Source organism: Lithobates pipiens, unplaced genomic scaffold, assembly GCF_037356315.1.
Source record: "Lithobates pipiens isolate NorthernLeopardFrog02 unplaced genomic scaffold, aLitPip1_a1.2 Scaffold_1, whole genome shotgun sequence".
Lineage (NCBI taxonomy): Eukaryota > Metazoa > Chordata > Amphibia > Anura > Ranidae > Lithobates > Lithobates pipiens.
This window is the reverse complement of record NW_027507685.1, coordinates 139,139,035-139,152,401: the sequence shown is the minus strand read 5'-3', so window position 1 is coordinate 139,152,401 and position 13,367 is coordinate 139,139,035. Positions and strand designations below refer to the sequence as shown.

General features: G+C 42.6%; 1 protein-coding gene across 2 annotated transcripts in view; it reads right to left on the bottom strand.

The window, feature by feature from the left end:
• Nucleotides 1-12,131, bottom strand: part of DDX31 (DEAD-box helicase 31) — a 137,681-nt gene extending 125,550 nt beyond the window's left edge. Inside the window, exons 1-7 of one of the 2 annotated variants that reach the window (XM_077477687.1) lie at nucleotides 11,818-12,131; nucleotides 11,509-11,687; nucleotides 10,007-10,239; nucleotides 9,075-9,150; nucleotides 6,442-6,485; nucleotides 6,052-6,122; nucleotides 3,448-3,512 (exon numbers count right to left, since the gene is read on the bottom strand). In XM_077477687.1, coding sequence (XP_077333813.1) covers nucleotides 3,448-3,512; nucleotides 6,052-6,122; nucleotides 6,442-6,485; nucleotides 9,075-9,150; nucleotides 10,007-10,239; nucleotides 11,509-11,607 — 588 coding nt within the window. In that variant the 5' untranslated portion in view covers nucleotides 11,608-11,687; nucleotides 11,818-12,131. The other variant, XM_077477696.1, reaches the window with a different exon arrangement.
• Nucleotides 12,132-13,367: the final 1,236 nt, after the last annotated feature.

Below are 13,367 nucleotides of genomic sequence, written 5' to 3'. Positions count from 1 at the left end.
AGGGTGGCCCTCCACTTTAAGCTGTCTGCTCGTACATCGTACAGGAAGAATCAATGTACTAATTAGAGCACTCACCAGCAGTTTGATAGTTCATTGAGAACTACAAGCCGACAGCTACAAAAGGCTGATGCGGCCAGGTGGGCGGAGGAGATTCCTGGCCCACCATCACAGGGAGAAGGGGAATAAGGGAGCGGCTGCAGGAGCATGTTACATGTTCCATCCTCAAAACAGGTAAAACATGTAACATGTTCCCAAAGGTGAATGCAAGGCAAAACTTTATTTTTTTCACTTTGGATGGAGTATGGGGAGGATTCACAATGTCTGTCATTTTTGTTTGCACCTGTGTCCTATTGTGGATATTTTCCTTTGCTTCCTGCCCCATAGCCAAAAACGGAAGTGAGAGACCATTTCTCCAAAGGGAGGGAAATACCTGGTTGTCACCATGGTCACCGAAACTAGTGTCCCCAATTGAAGATTTTTTATCCATTCCTGTTCCAGGGACAACTCAAAATTTGGAATTTTATTTAAAATATTCACTTTCAGTTAGATCAGGAAACTGAGAAATAGAGGGTGTGAATCTGCACAAACAGCAATAAAAACTTGAAAGGAGGTCTAATACCTATCCACTTTAGGCATACTTTAACTTTACTGCACACAAACCTTTTTTTTTCTTCTTGCAAAATATACATGTAAAAAGACAAGCTTGAACTATAGATACCCAATATGCAAGCCTTGAAGCAGTGATAATTTGGTACCTGAAACTGTTATCAGTTATAGATTTATCAGTTATTCATGAATGATGGCTCTAAAATTATTGCTCTTACACTGATATTCACTGCAATATGTAACAAGTAGCGCAGTCATCTTTTTCATATGTAGGTGCACCAGCTGCGTGCAGTTATGTTCTTATGCGCGCGCGTGTGTGTGTGTGTGTGTGTGTGTGTGTGTGTGTGTGTGTGTGTGTGTGTGTGTGTGTGTGTGTGTATATATATATATATATTAAAATACACACATAAGAACACAACTATAATTATATATCTACACACACACACACACACTGAGCAAAATGATAAACGCAACACTTTTTCTATGTACACAAAAAGCCTTTTTCTCTCAAATATTGTTCACAAATCTAAATCTGTGTAATGCCTCATACACACCATCAAACAATCCGGTGGAAAAGTCTGGCGGACTTAAGTCCGCCGGACAATGCGCCCGTGTGTAGACTCCGGCGGACTTTTTTTTACCCAAAAGTCCGGCGGACTAAGAAAGTCGTTTTGCACACCAATCTGTCCGCCGGACTCGCATTTCAGCGGACAGTAGGGCCGTGTGTGTGCCAGTCCGCCATACTTTTGAAATGAACAGACTTTTCCCACCCGGAGAAAAGTCCACTCATTTTGATCGCATCTCCAGGTAGCCGGGGCCAGCGAAGGAGGCATCGCTGGCCCCGTCACCTGGTATGGACTTAAAGGGGAATCCCTACGCTGAAAAAAACTGTGACATCATAATGGGCGGGGACATCATCCGGTGATGTCCCTATATAAGTTGCCGCACGCCTGTCATTGTGACCAGAGACAGCGACGAGGCAACATCTCCAGAAGAGAAGAACAGAAGATGGCGACAGAAGAACCGAAGAGGGGGACAAGACCCCCGAAGTCGGAAGAAGACCCCCGGAGCTGTGCAATAAACTGTTTTAACCCTTGTGTGTTGTGTTTTTTTTTTTTTTTACTTTTTTTCACAGGTGAATGGGAATGCATTGTACCCCATACTCATTCACATAGGGTGGGAGGGGACGGGATCCGGGGGCTCACGGATTCCGATAAGCCCCCCGCCCGCAGACCCCGACAACCAAAAAAAAGCACCTGCAAAGTGCCTGAAAGAAGCCTCATCTGCAATGTGAAAGCCTGAGTGCTTTCACACTATGGTGTTTTTCAGGCGCTTTAGCGTTAAAATAAGCGCCTGTAAAGCGCCTGAAAGAAGCAGCAACTGCAATCCCAATGTGAAAGCCCAAGTGCTTTCACACTGAGGCGCTGCGCTGGCAGGGCATCAAAAAAGTCCTGCAAGCAGCTTCTTTGCAACGCTTTTGGAGCGGTGAATACACCGCTCCTAAAGCGCCCCTTCCCATTGAAATCAATGGGAAGCGCCTGCAAAGCGCTTTTGGGAGCAGCGCTTTGTGGGCGCTTTTAACCCTTTATTTGGCCACTAGCAAGGGTTAAAAGCGCTCGAAAAATGCTGCGTGCGTTTTTTTGGGCGCTGGCAGTGTGAAAGGGCTCTTAAAGCACTTGGGCTTTCACATTTCACATTGGGATTGCAGATGAGGCTTCTTTCAAGCGCTTTACAAGCGCTTTTTTTAACGCTAAAGCGCCTCATAAATGCCTGAAAAACACCCCAGTGTGAAAGGGGTCTAAATTGTGCAGTTATATCACAAAGCACAATGCCACAAGTTTTGAGGGAGCGTGCAATTGGCATGCTGACTGCAGGAATGTCCACCAGAGCTGTTGCCCTTGAATTGAATGTTAATTTCTCTACCATAAGCCATCTCCAAAAGGCGTTTCAGAGCATTTGGCAGTATATCTAACCAGCCTCACAACCGCAGACCATGTGTAACCACACCAACACAGGACCTCCACATTCAGCATCTTCACCTCCAAGATACTGATACATCAGATACTGACTGCTTTTCGGAACCCCCTCGACCCACACAATACAGTAAAACTGCACATCTTAGAGCTATTTATTGTGGCCAGCCTAAGGCACACCTGTGCAATAATCATGCTGTCTAATCAGCATCTTGATATGCCACACCTGTGAGATGGATGGATTATCTCAGCAAAGGAGAAGTGCTCACCAACAGAGATTTAGACAGATTTAGACAGATTTGCTTCCATGTTCATTCACCAGAAAAGATGGATGGTCAATCACAGCCAGTGAGCCATTGACAGGAGAGAGGGGGCGGGGCCAAGCCATGGCAGAGCCTGAATGGACATGCAGAGAAGTGGCACGGGAGTGAGCCTGCTTGGGTGCCCCCCATAGCAAGCCGTTTGCTGTGGGGGCACTTGGCAGGAGGGAGGGGCCTGGAGCACCAGTGGGGGACCCAGAGAAGAGGAGGATCTGGACTGCTCTGTGTAAAACCACTGCACAGAGCAGATAAGTATAACATGTTTGTTATTAAAAAACAAAAAAAATTACCTTTAACATCACTTTAATAAAAACATGATCTGCAAACTTCCTAAAACGTTTTTTAAAATTTTTTATAAGGCACAAAAACAATAAATATTTCACGTATGACACTATCAATCAACAGAAGATGCCTTCCATACAATAGAATTAGCTTGCTGTTGCTCAATAAAAACAATAAAAATACTGCTGTGAAGGATCAGGAGAGCTCAGATTAAACACACAGCTGGATGGTGTTGAATTTAGGGGCTTTGTTCAGAATACACTTACCTGTATTTTATCGGTTGCTGCTTGAAGTGACTGTACAAGTGGAACACCATAAGCTAAAGTCTTCCCTATAAAGAAAACCCATATATATATATTTTTAGCCATGCTATTTTAAGTATACCTGTCTTTCATACATCATTTGCACTAAAAGTTCCTACATTTTGTTTGATGAGCGACTTTCACATTAAAATATTAAAGACCAGTTTCAAGCAAGTGAAAACAACCAGTGAGCTGCTAACACTCTATAGCAAAGAATCTAGAAAGCTTTAAGAAGCTTTCTGCCTCCAAGACAATTCTGATGGCCACGGAGGCTGCTCATGATAGTGATAGGCTGACATGAATATGAAGGCAACTAGAGAGAGCAGCAAGTCCTGACACTACCTGGAGGTGCCCAAGCTTTGCAGTTCAGACCTGGCATACAGTCATAAGAATAGGGTATTAGATGCTGCTGCAGTTATGTTTTATTCATTTATTACAGGTACGTCAATAAGTATGATTTCTCTCGTTCAGCCCCACAATGTGGAGGATGGATGGATAAATCCCCCTGCCAGGTACTCTATTGTAACAGCTGGCACACGCGGCTGTCAAAACACCTTAAAAGTGGCTGTATCTGATCGGATTCAGCCGCTGTTCGGCTGCCATATTCCATTGATCATTAGCTCATAAGATGGCAGGCCGGTGGGTGCCCACAAGACCACCCACAGTTCAAACTTCGGCCAGTTCATCAGAGAGCAGCTTTAAATTCACAGCATGTAAGGTCAGCTTTACCTTTGTTCTCAAAACAATGATCTTCAGAGCCTTGCTTCTGAAAATGTCCTCGCTGGGTACCCTTCAGCCTGTGCATTGACTCCCGGGTCCTACTTATTTCTTTAGGGAGCCCCACACTCATGCCACACTCCAGGGGTCCTGCAGAATACCGATTTCCATATAATAATGAATGGGGCTGAAGTGTGCAAGCATAGGCTGAGGAGGACCAGGCATGGACATTTCCAGAAGCAGGACAAGGCTACACAGTGAAGATTGCTGGATAAAAAGGTGAAGGTGATCGGTCTAGGTGGACTGCATGCTTTAAAAGACAATTTGTACTGAAGGTACAGTTGTCCCTTAAAGAAAAATATGTTACCCCAACATTTCATATTCCTGATATGTGGCTGATGTACCACGTACTTGTGTAAAAAATTATCCTGTTCCCTTTGTATTGCTTGGCACGAGAGCACAGCATGATCAGTTCTCTAGCTATGCTGGAAACTCAGCCTGCTCTTCTCCAATGATCAGACTCTCCTGAAACGTACCCCTTGCACAGCCACTCACTGGGAAGACCAGCATACTGCCGTTTCTCTTCCTCCTCCAGCTCTCTGAACTTCTTATGCAGCTGAGAACAGGGGTATGTGATCACTTACAAAAAAAAAGTGGGAGGGGTGTATTTATATATATTGTAACACAGTGAGGCTCTGTCACCATAGAAATGGCAAGGAAAAAGGACACAGTTTACTAGTGTAGGTTTTAAATGGAGAAAAACGCTCTGTCAGCTTTCTCTAGAGTTTGCTATTTCCAGGTGGGGCTTAGTAGTTTGGAGATCCCCAAGTGTCTTGGGTTGGACGGGATCTCCAACCCTGTGTCTGGGTGTTGTGGACAGCCAGCAGGGTGTGTGCCCAGGTGCACACAGCCCATGTAACAAGGGGCTGGTGACAGCAGTAGGAGTGTGTTGGAGCAGTTGCTGAAGCCAGGAGGGAGGTGGTCTCCTGTTTAGGAAGCCAGGCAATATCCTTGAGACAGCACTCCATGTGGGAGAGGTACTAGGTCAGTGGACTGGGAGAGTTGGGCCAGCTGAGAGACCATAGCTGAGACAACTGGAAGAGAGAGTCCTGGGGACCGTGAGTCTTGGAGGAGTGTGAAAGCCTGGATGATCAGGAGAACCCTTTCCTAGAGGCCAGGAGTGGGCCTGTGCAACATGCTAGTGTGACCAAGGCTGAGTGAGCCTTGAGAGCCAGGCGGCTTGGCATTTTTAATTTGTTTTATTTCTGCTGTAGAAGAACCTCTGTGTGGGAAAAACATGCATGTACGAACTTTAATTTTGTTATGTTTAACAAAGGTGGGCTACCACACCCTAAACCCGAAGTTCGTGTTTGCTGTGAACTCACTGAAAAATGCATCTACCACTGAGCTAGACATCCCCTATTACAATACATGTTATATACATAATAATACACACATTGTGTGTGTGTGTGTGTGTGTGTGTGTAGATAGAGATTATAGATATCTCTAACACACACAAATAAATGGTTTGCCTTTCATTTCCATTTTAAACTAAATGGTATTAACAATGTCATGTATTACAAGGTGTGGGTTCATATGTACTTTAAGGACTCAACCATGAGCTTTCTAATTGCTCAGTAGCATAACATCAATTGCAATTGAACTCCACTTGGCTCAAAATAAGTAATTACACACGTAATGGCTACACAAGTTATTTTGCTCTAAAGCGTCATTAAATACAACAACTTTTCCATTTCAATCTGCAGCCCCTAAGATTTTCTAAAACTGCTAAAAAGTTCAAATGTTGCTTCCTTCTTAACTGTGTCACTCCTGGTCTGTAGGTTGACTTACCAGATCCTGTCTGCGACCTCACCAGGGCATCTCTACCAGACAAGAGAACCGGGATGGTCATTTTCTGGACACTGATGAGATAAAGTTGGGAAAAAAAAAAAGATTTACATTTGTATTTTTACTGATATCTCAGAAGCTGTACATAAATCTGTCTCTACCCACATCGTTAGGAACTACTTAGTTCCTGTGTGGACACCAAGACAGGAAGCGAGGTGAAATCTCTTTAAAAAGAATACAAACTGCAATAAAAACCTGACAGAGGCTCTTATTCTTCCCTATTTTAACCAAAATCAAATAATACATTTGTGCTAGAGTTGGACTGGATATGGGAAACCTACACGCATCAGATTTCCTTGGCTTGGAGAGGAAATTTTAATAGTAAACACCAACCTGGTCATCTGGGTTATATTCAGGACGTTTGAGATAGTGGCGACCTGGAACAAGAAAACAAAGTCCTGATTATAGATCATGCAGATTACATTTTTAAAGAAAGTGACAGGATATTACACCCAGGAGCAAATACTTGAGGAGGAGCCACATGATGTCCTGACCTACTGATAAATGTGCACATATACCCACTTTAAGGTCAGTTTAGTCACACTTATAAGAATGATTTTGGACCGAAACACCAATAAACCCCAAAAGGAAATAAAAACAATTGAAACAATGTTCCCGACTGGACTCTATATGGCAAGACTGCTAACCACATAGTCATCATGTTGGAAGAGTAGATTCTCATGATGGGATCCTGATATCTTTCCATGAAGAAACACGCAGAGGATCCCCAAGTACGGAGGGCTACTGCAAGGGTCACAAGGAAGGGTCAGTTTCAAAGTTAAAGGACAGGTTACAAATATAGTTAGTGTTGGGGTTATGTGAAACGTTACAAGGAGGGCTGGCTTGATGCAGCTTAGGGTAGGGTATCGCACTCAGTGCTGAAGCTCTAAACCAAAAATCACCAATGCTGAAAGCATATATCCTTATAAGTCAACCTACATTTCCATATTTATAATGACAATAAAAAGGTGACCTACCAAATTTCAAAAACTATGGAACAAATGGTTGGGGTCTCCAGGTCGAGCACCAACTCAACTGTTCTGAGTTCAGAAAGATGTGTAATCATTCCCAGATAATGACTCTAGGAGTCCAAAATAAACAGCTGAAACAATTCAACACACACACTCAAATTGACCTGCTTTTCCAAGCTGCTTTGTGGAACATCTGAAAACATAGGTGAGGCCTTACAAAATTATTAAACCCAGAAGTGGGATGACATGGTATGCAAACAATTCTCTAGATCAGGGGTAGGCAACCTTTCAGGGATTGAGATCTACCTGGAAGATATGGAAGGAATAAAAGATCCCCGGGGGGCGGGGCCTTTTAAAAAACATATAAATATGTAACTATCAAGCCCTCATTAAAACAACGGTGTAACGGCTCCCCTAATATAAAAGAGGTTAACGCCGTTTACGATGTTCCCTCTTCAGGACACACATCCACTCGCTGCCAATATCCACAGCTAAACAACCCTTTCCTATAGGAGCCAACCCCTCTGGCAAAGAGACGAGACGCACTCTGTCCCTTCTGTAGTAGGAATGACTTTATTAAAAACCAACATTGTATATTTATACACAATTCAAGGCACATGCTTTAACATGAACAAGAGCCCAGCTCCACCCACACATCCCAAGACGTCCGCTATGCTTCAAACGATCCCACCAAATACACATCTTTTCCACAAAGGGTTAGCAGCCAGTCTGTCTGGCACTTTACAATACACACAAGAATAGACTTAAATGAACAATAGAAATGCAAAACAACTTAATTCCTCACAGCAATGACACTTAACCCCCACATACAATATACATCCAACTTATCCACAATGTATTATACAGCCTTGAATATGGCTATCACAGACCATATCGGGGGTTTCTTTTATTCACCCTGTGTCCAAAGTGACCCCACTGTCACAAACGGCATGAAGAATACATGGTGTGTAACAGTAGTGCCCTTTGCCCTCCTTCAAATCACTCCCCTTGCCACAGTAGTATCCTCTGTCCCCCTTCACATAACCCCACACCAGTGTCCTCTGCCCCCCTTCATTAATGTACTCTGCCTTCTCCACAGTAGTGTCCCCTGCACCCCTATATAGCAGGAGCCCCCTGTCCCCTTTACAATACCCCCAGGACTGTAGTGTACTCTGTCCCTTCACATCACTCCCTCTGCATTGTAGTGACCTCTGCACCCCCCTCTCCCATAGCAATTGCCTCTGTCCCCTTTTCATCACCACCACTCCGTCCTCTAGACCAGTGTTTCTCAACTCCAGTCTTCAAGGAGCCCCAACAGGTCATGTTTTCAGAATTTCCCTCAGAAGAAACTTCTGTGGTAATTACTAAGGCAGTGAAACTGATCAAATCACCCGTTCAAAATAATGGAAAAGCTGAAAACATGACCTGTTTGGGCGCCTTGAGAACTGGAGTTGAGAAACACTGCTCTAGACTACTCTACTGCCTGATCCCAACCTGCAACTACTTGTTACCCACCTTTTGGCTTGTTTACTGACCACACTGTTGTTGATCCTCATCTGCTCATTCGCTACTGGACTCCGGCTTGCTCACAACTTTGTGGGGCAAACCTGAAGACCGCAACCTGGTACTAGCACGCAGCTAAATTCATCTCCTATATCAGGAGCTCTGGTGAACACCGGTTAGTACGTAGACTCCGCACCTCAGGTGAGCCTGTGTACCTGTCCTGCTGGTCGGTGGTAGTCCTGCAACTGGTCTTCAAGCCTGATGCTTGATCGTGACAGTATGGATCTATGAACATGGGATCATCCATCAGGTTATCTGACAGTGTTATTAATGTGGAAGTGTGGGTGAAACCTACTAATTGTTACTTACAGTTTTCTTGTACAAATAATGAGGCTGGTTGGAAGGGGAATATGGGGAATGCTTGTATATTTAATGTACTGGAAAAAGTCTCAATACAAACACAACTGATTCATTAAAAAAAGGGACACCTACCAGATGGGGGTGCAGCTCCAGCTCAGAAAAGGAATCGGAAGAGAAGATGTTTTCTTGTAACTGTTTCACGTTTGACCTGGTAAAAAACAAAGCAGAAGAAGAGATGGTAACACACCGGAGAGTCAACAGAATGTTTGGTGAAGAGTCTTTATTGTCGTATGCCAAACAATCATGCAGGGTTAGGGTTGATGCGTGTCACAAAAGTGTACTGTGCTTGTTCTAAACAAGCCATGAAAATAAAAATCAGCAAAGCAAGAAAAAAAATAAAAATAAAAAATCAGCTACAGATGTTGTTCCCCTATGGCAGTGAAGGCGAACCTTGGCATCCCAGATGTTTTGGAACTACATTTCCCATGATGCTCATGCACTTTGTAGTACAAAAACATCTGGGGTGCCAAAGTTTGTTATAACTGCCCTATGGTCTCTTTCACACGTGTGCAAATTTTCCTACGACTGTGGACATAAGAGTCACATGACAAGTCATACCCAATGATTCCCAATGATAACCATTCATATCTGTGCGACTTCAAAGTAGTCCCTGTACTACCTTGGTCTAAATTTGATGGTAGTTGAGATCCATAGACCTCAAGTTTACACAGGCATTCCCTAAAATTGTGTGACTTTCAAGTCACAGCAATGTGAAAGCGGCCTGAGGCTCAGTTCAAACTGATACGACTTAGGTTCCGACTTGTGAGATCCCAAGTCGGATGACATGAGAAATTCAATGTTTCCCTATGACAGCTGTCTTAACAGATACTACCCAAGTCTGTCTGACTTTAGAAAAGGTTCCTGCACTACTTTTGTCTGACTTCGATAAGACCTTAATACTACAGCATGTAAAAAAAAGTAAAACTCTGTAGTTGCACTGAAAGTCGCACGATTTTGGAGTGGGGCTAGTGTGAACCGATCCTTATTGCCAAATAAAAACGAACCTCTCTATTTCCGGAACCTCAGGGTTGTTTTTGAAGAGGGAGGATGTTTTGACAGCGGCCCTTCCCTTTGTGCCATCTTCTTTCTTCTCTCCTTTTTTAGGTGAAGAATCTCCTTTTAATTGTTTGTTGGGTTTAGATTTGGTGTCCTTGGACTCGATATCTGCAGGAGCTGAACGCTTGGAGGGGGGACCTTCACTGGCATCTTGAGACTTCCTTTTCTGAGCTTTCAATTTCTGTCAGTAAATTTTAAATAACGGAATTAGTGCTGACAAAGCTAAACCCTGACCTCCCAAAACCTAGAAAAAAAACATTAAATGTAACAGGTGTGCATATTAGAATCTGTTTAGAAATCAACCTCCTGTAATCCCCTGTACAGTTGCACCACGACTGGGAGATGGTGGGGCAATGCTCAGAGCCATTAAAGCTCTGCTGCATTGTACATGTGCTGACAAGGAACCAGCTGATAGGCAAAAAAAAAACAAATGAGAAAAGGGATGACCTCATCAGCAACCTGCTTTTCTTTCATTGACCAATCAGTAGCCTGGGCTGTGTTTTGACCAAGCTGTGCTGCTGTAAATGGAGGCAAATGTCCTGACAATGAAATTCACTTTTTTGTTCCCTTTTCATCTGCTAAATATACCATTGATTATAGTTTGCTATATCTGTTCGATTCGATAAGGGCAAAAAAGTACACGTTGATCCTGTCAGAAATCCTGTGTTGTCATGTGTATTCTGCAATGTCACAGTAAGAACAGCATTGCCATCATAGTACAGGAGGATTCTTAGCACTACAAAACCTTCCCCTCCCCTTTTCTTCATATTGTGGGGGTGAAGTGTTCTGTAGCTATGTGAACTACAGAACACTTCACCCCCACAATATGAAGAAAAGAGGAGGGGAAGGTTCTGTAGTCCTAAGAATACTCCTGTCCTAGGATGGCAATGCTGTTCTTACTGTGAGTACAATGAGTATGTGTTGTCACCAAAGGACAGGTAATGTGCCACTGTTAGAATCAATGGGTGACAACAAGAAAAAAACACCTAAAAAAAGAAAACAAATGCCAGTAACTACATATAAGATTTGGAAAGCTGCAATAAATGACATTTTTGTTCTTATGTTTCTCATTAGTCTGTTGTGAGATCCTCCTACTGTAATCACCTGTATAGAGGAGAACGCAGCCCTGTACTATTCCTTCACTGCCCTGTTACAAGCTGCAGTGGCTGCTGGTCCAGGCTGTATTCCTTAGCCGCAAGACTCCGGGGAAGTCTATGACCTGGGAATTCTGTCTGGCAGGTGTACATGGATCAAAATGCCAGCCTAAAAATGACAAAGCCTCTGGCAAGTAAAGAAGCTAATTTCTAAGTATTTCAGCTGTTGGCATGGAGCTGAACTCGAAGACGGCGGACACGCTCACTTTAAGACCTCCGGCATAGTCGGGCTCCAAGACTGTGCCAACTCATAATACATATATAATAAATACTTTACACAAGTTCAGGAAACGTACCCAGGTCCCTCTTCTTTCTGGCTTGATGAAGTGTTTGGCACCTTTGTAAGATGGAATTGGAGCTTCTGTAATATTGAGGATTAAACCCTGATCTCCCATGACTCAAACCCCCCAAAACATCAGTCAGCCCCCCACAATGATCTCTGTATTGTACTAGTAATGATCAGATCTACAATCCCCTTTCACCGATCCCTGTACAGTACTAATGATCAGATCTACTATCACCCTTCACCGATCCCTGTACAGTACTAATGATCAGATCTACAATCCCCCTTCACCGATCCCTGTACAGTACTAATCTACTATCACCCTTCACCAATCCCTGTACAGTACTAATGATCAGATCTACAGTCCATGTACAGTACTAATGATCAGATCTACAATCACCCGCTACAGATCTCTGCAGTGTATTAATGATCAGATCTACAACCCCCCTTCACAGATCCCTGAACAATACTAGTAACGATCAGATCTACAATCCCCCTCTAACAGATCTCTGTACAGTAAAAGTAATAATCAGATCTACGATCCTCCTTCACGGATCTCTGTGGAGTAAAAGTAATGATCAGCTCTGCAAACACATGTGGGAAACACACTTGGCCAGGAAGGACCCAACTAGAGCTGCCCAAGGAGCGCCTGACTAAAACATCTTTACTTTGTAAAATGCTGTATAGACATCGTTAGGCATTCCATAAACGTCATACATCTGTATGTATTCATGTTACAACTTTTATAAGCAAAAAAAAAAAAACACACGGAACCAGAGCTAGCCCAGATCCCTATACAGACATGACTGCTATTGGAAAGAGTTGGTCTTCGACAAAATAGCTGCTGTAGCAAACCTCAGTGCATAGAAAAGTCCATAGAATGTGTGTGATTCACAGGTTTTTTTTCAGCTAGTAGTGTAGTGGCAGTGATCATAAAAATAGGATAAAAATAATAAACAAAATAGACAACATTATTTGATCCCCAAATTTAGACAAAATAACTATTACGCATTTTTTTTTTTTTTTGCTAGTCGCCCCCCCCCCCCATCTCTTTTTCTCTAACCAATGTTGCATCCTAGGGCGTTTATGTGCCCATATATATTTTAATACCATTGATTGGGATCATTTGAAAAATATATAGCAGCATTGGCAATATATACATCTTCAGTGCATTTATTCTCCCTATCCATGAAAGGGTTTTATTAAATTTATTTAATTGTTCATGGTTTTATTAAGCATTGGGATATAATTGGCCATAAACATAGCCCCTAGGGATTTCACACCCAAGTAACCCAACTTCTCCTTACACCATACAAAGGGGAATTTGGGTTGGATTGCCTGCTGCTCTTCCCTCGATGTAGTTATGTTCAAAATCTCGGATCTGGATATATTTATTTTAAAGTTGGTCAATTTCCCGTACTGACCCGGCTCCTCTAAAACTATTGGTATTGTCCTAGGGTTAGAAATAGAAAAGCAAATTATCCACATACGCGGCTTCTCTATACTCCCTTTCCCCTACAAATATTACACATTATAATACATGACCCTCTCATCTTATAATTATTACATAGGGTTATTATAGGGTAGGGACCAATGTGAGTGTGCAATGTACAGGGACAATTGTAGACACTCACTCAGGTTGAACTGGATGGACTGGTGTCTTTATTCAACCTAACTATGCAACTATTACACAGTATATAAATTAAAATAATATTATATTAATACATTATATTTGTTTTTAGGGAAAATAATTATATTAATAAAGTACTCTTCATGTTAATAACACGGTTTATCATTGTTATTTATATATTGCATTGTTTACTGTAAATACATTTTATTGTATTGAGATTTTAAGTTCATTTTTCTTAGTTT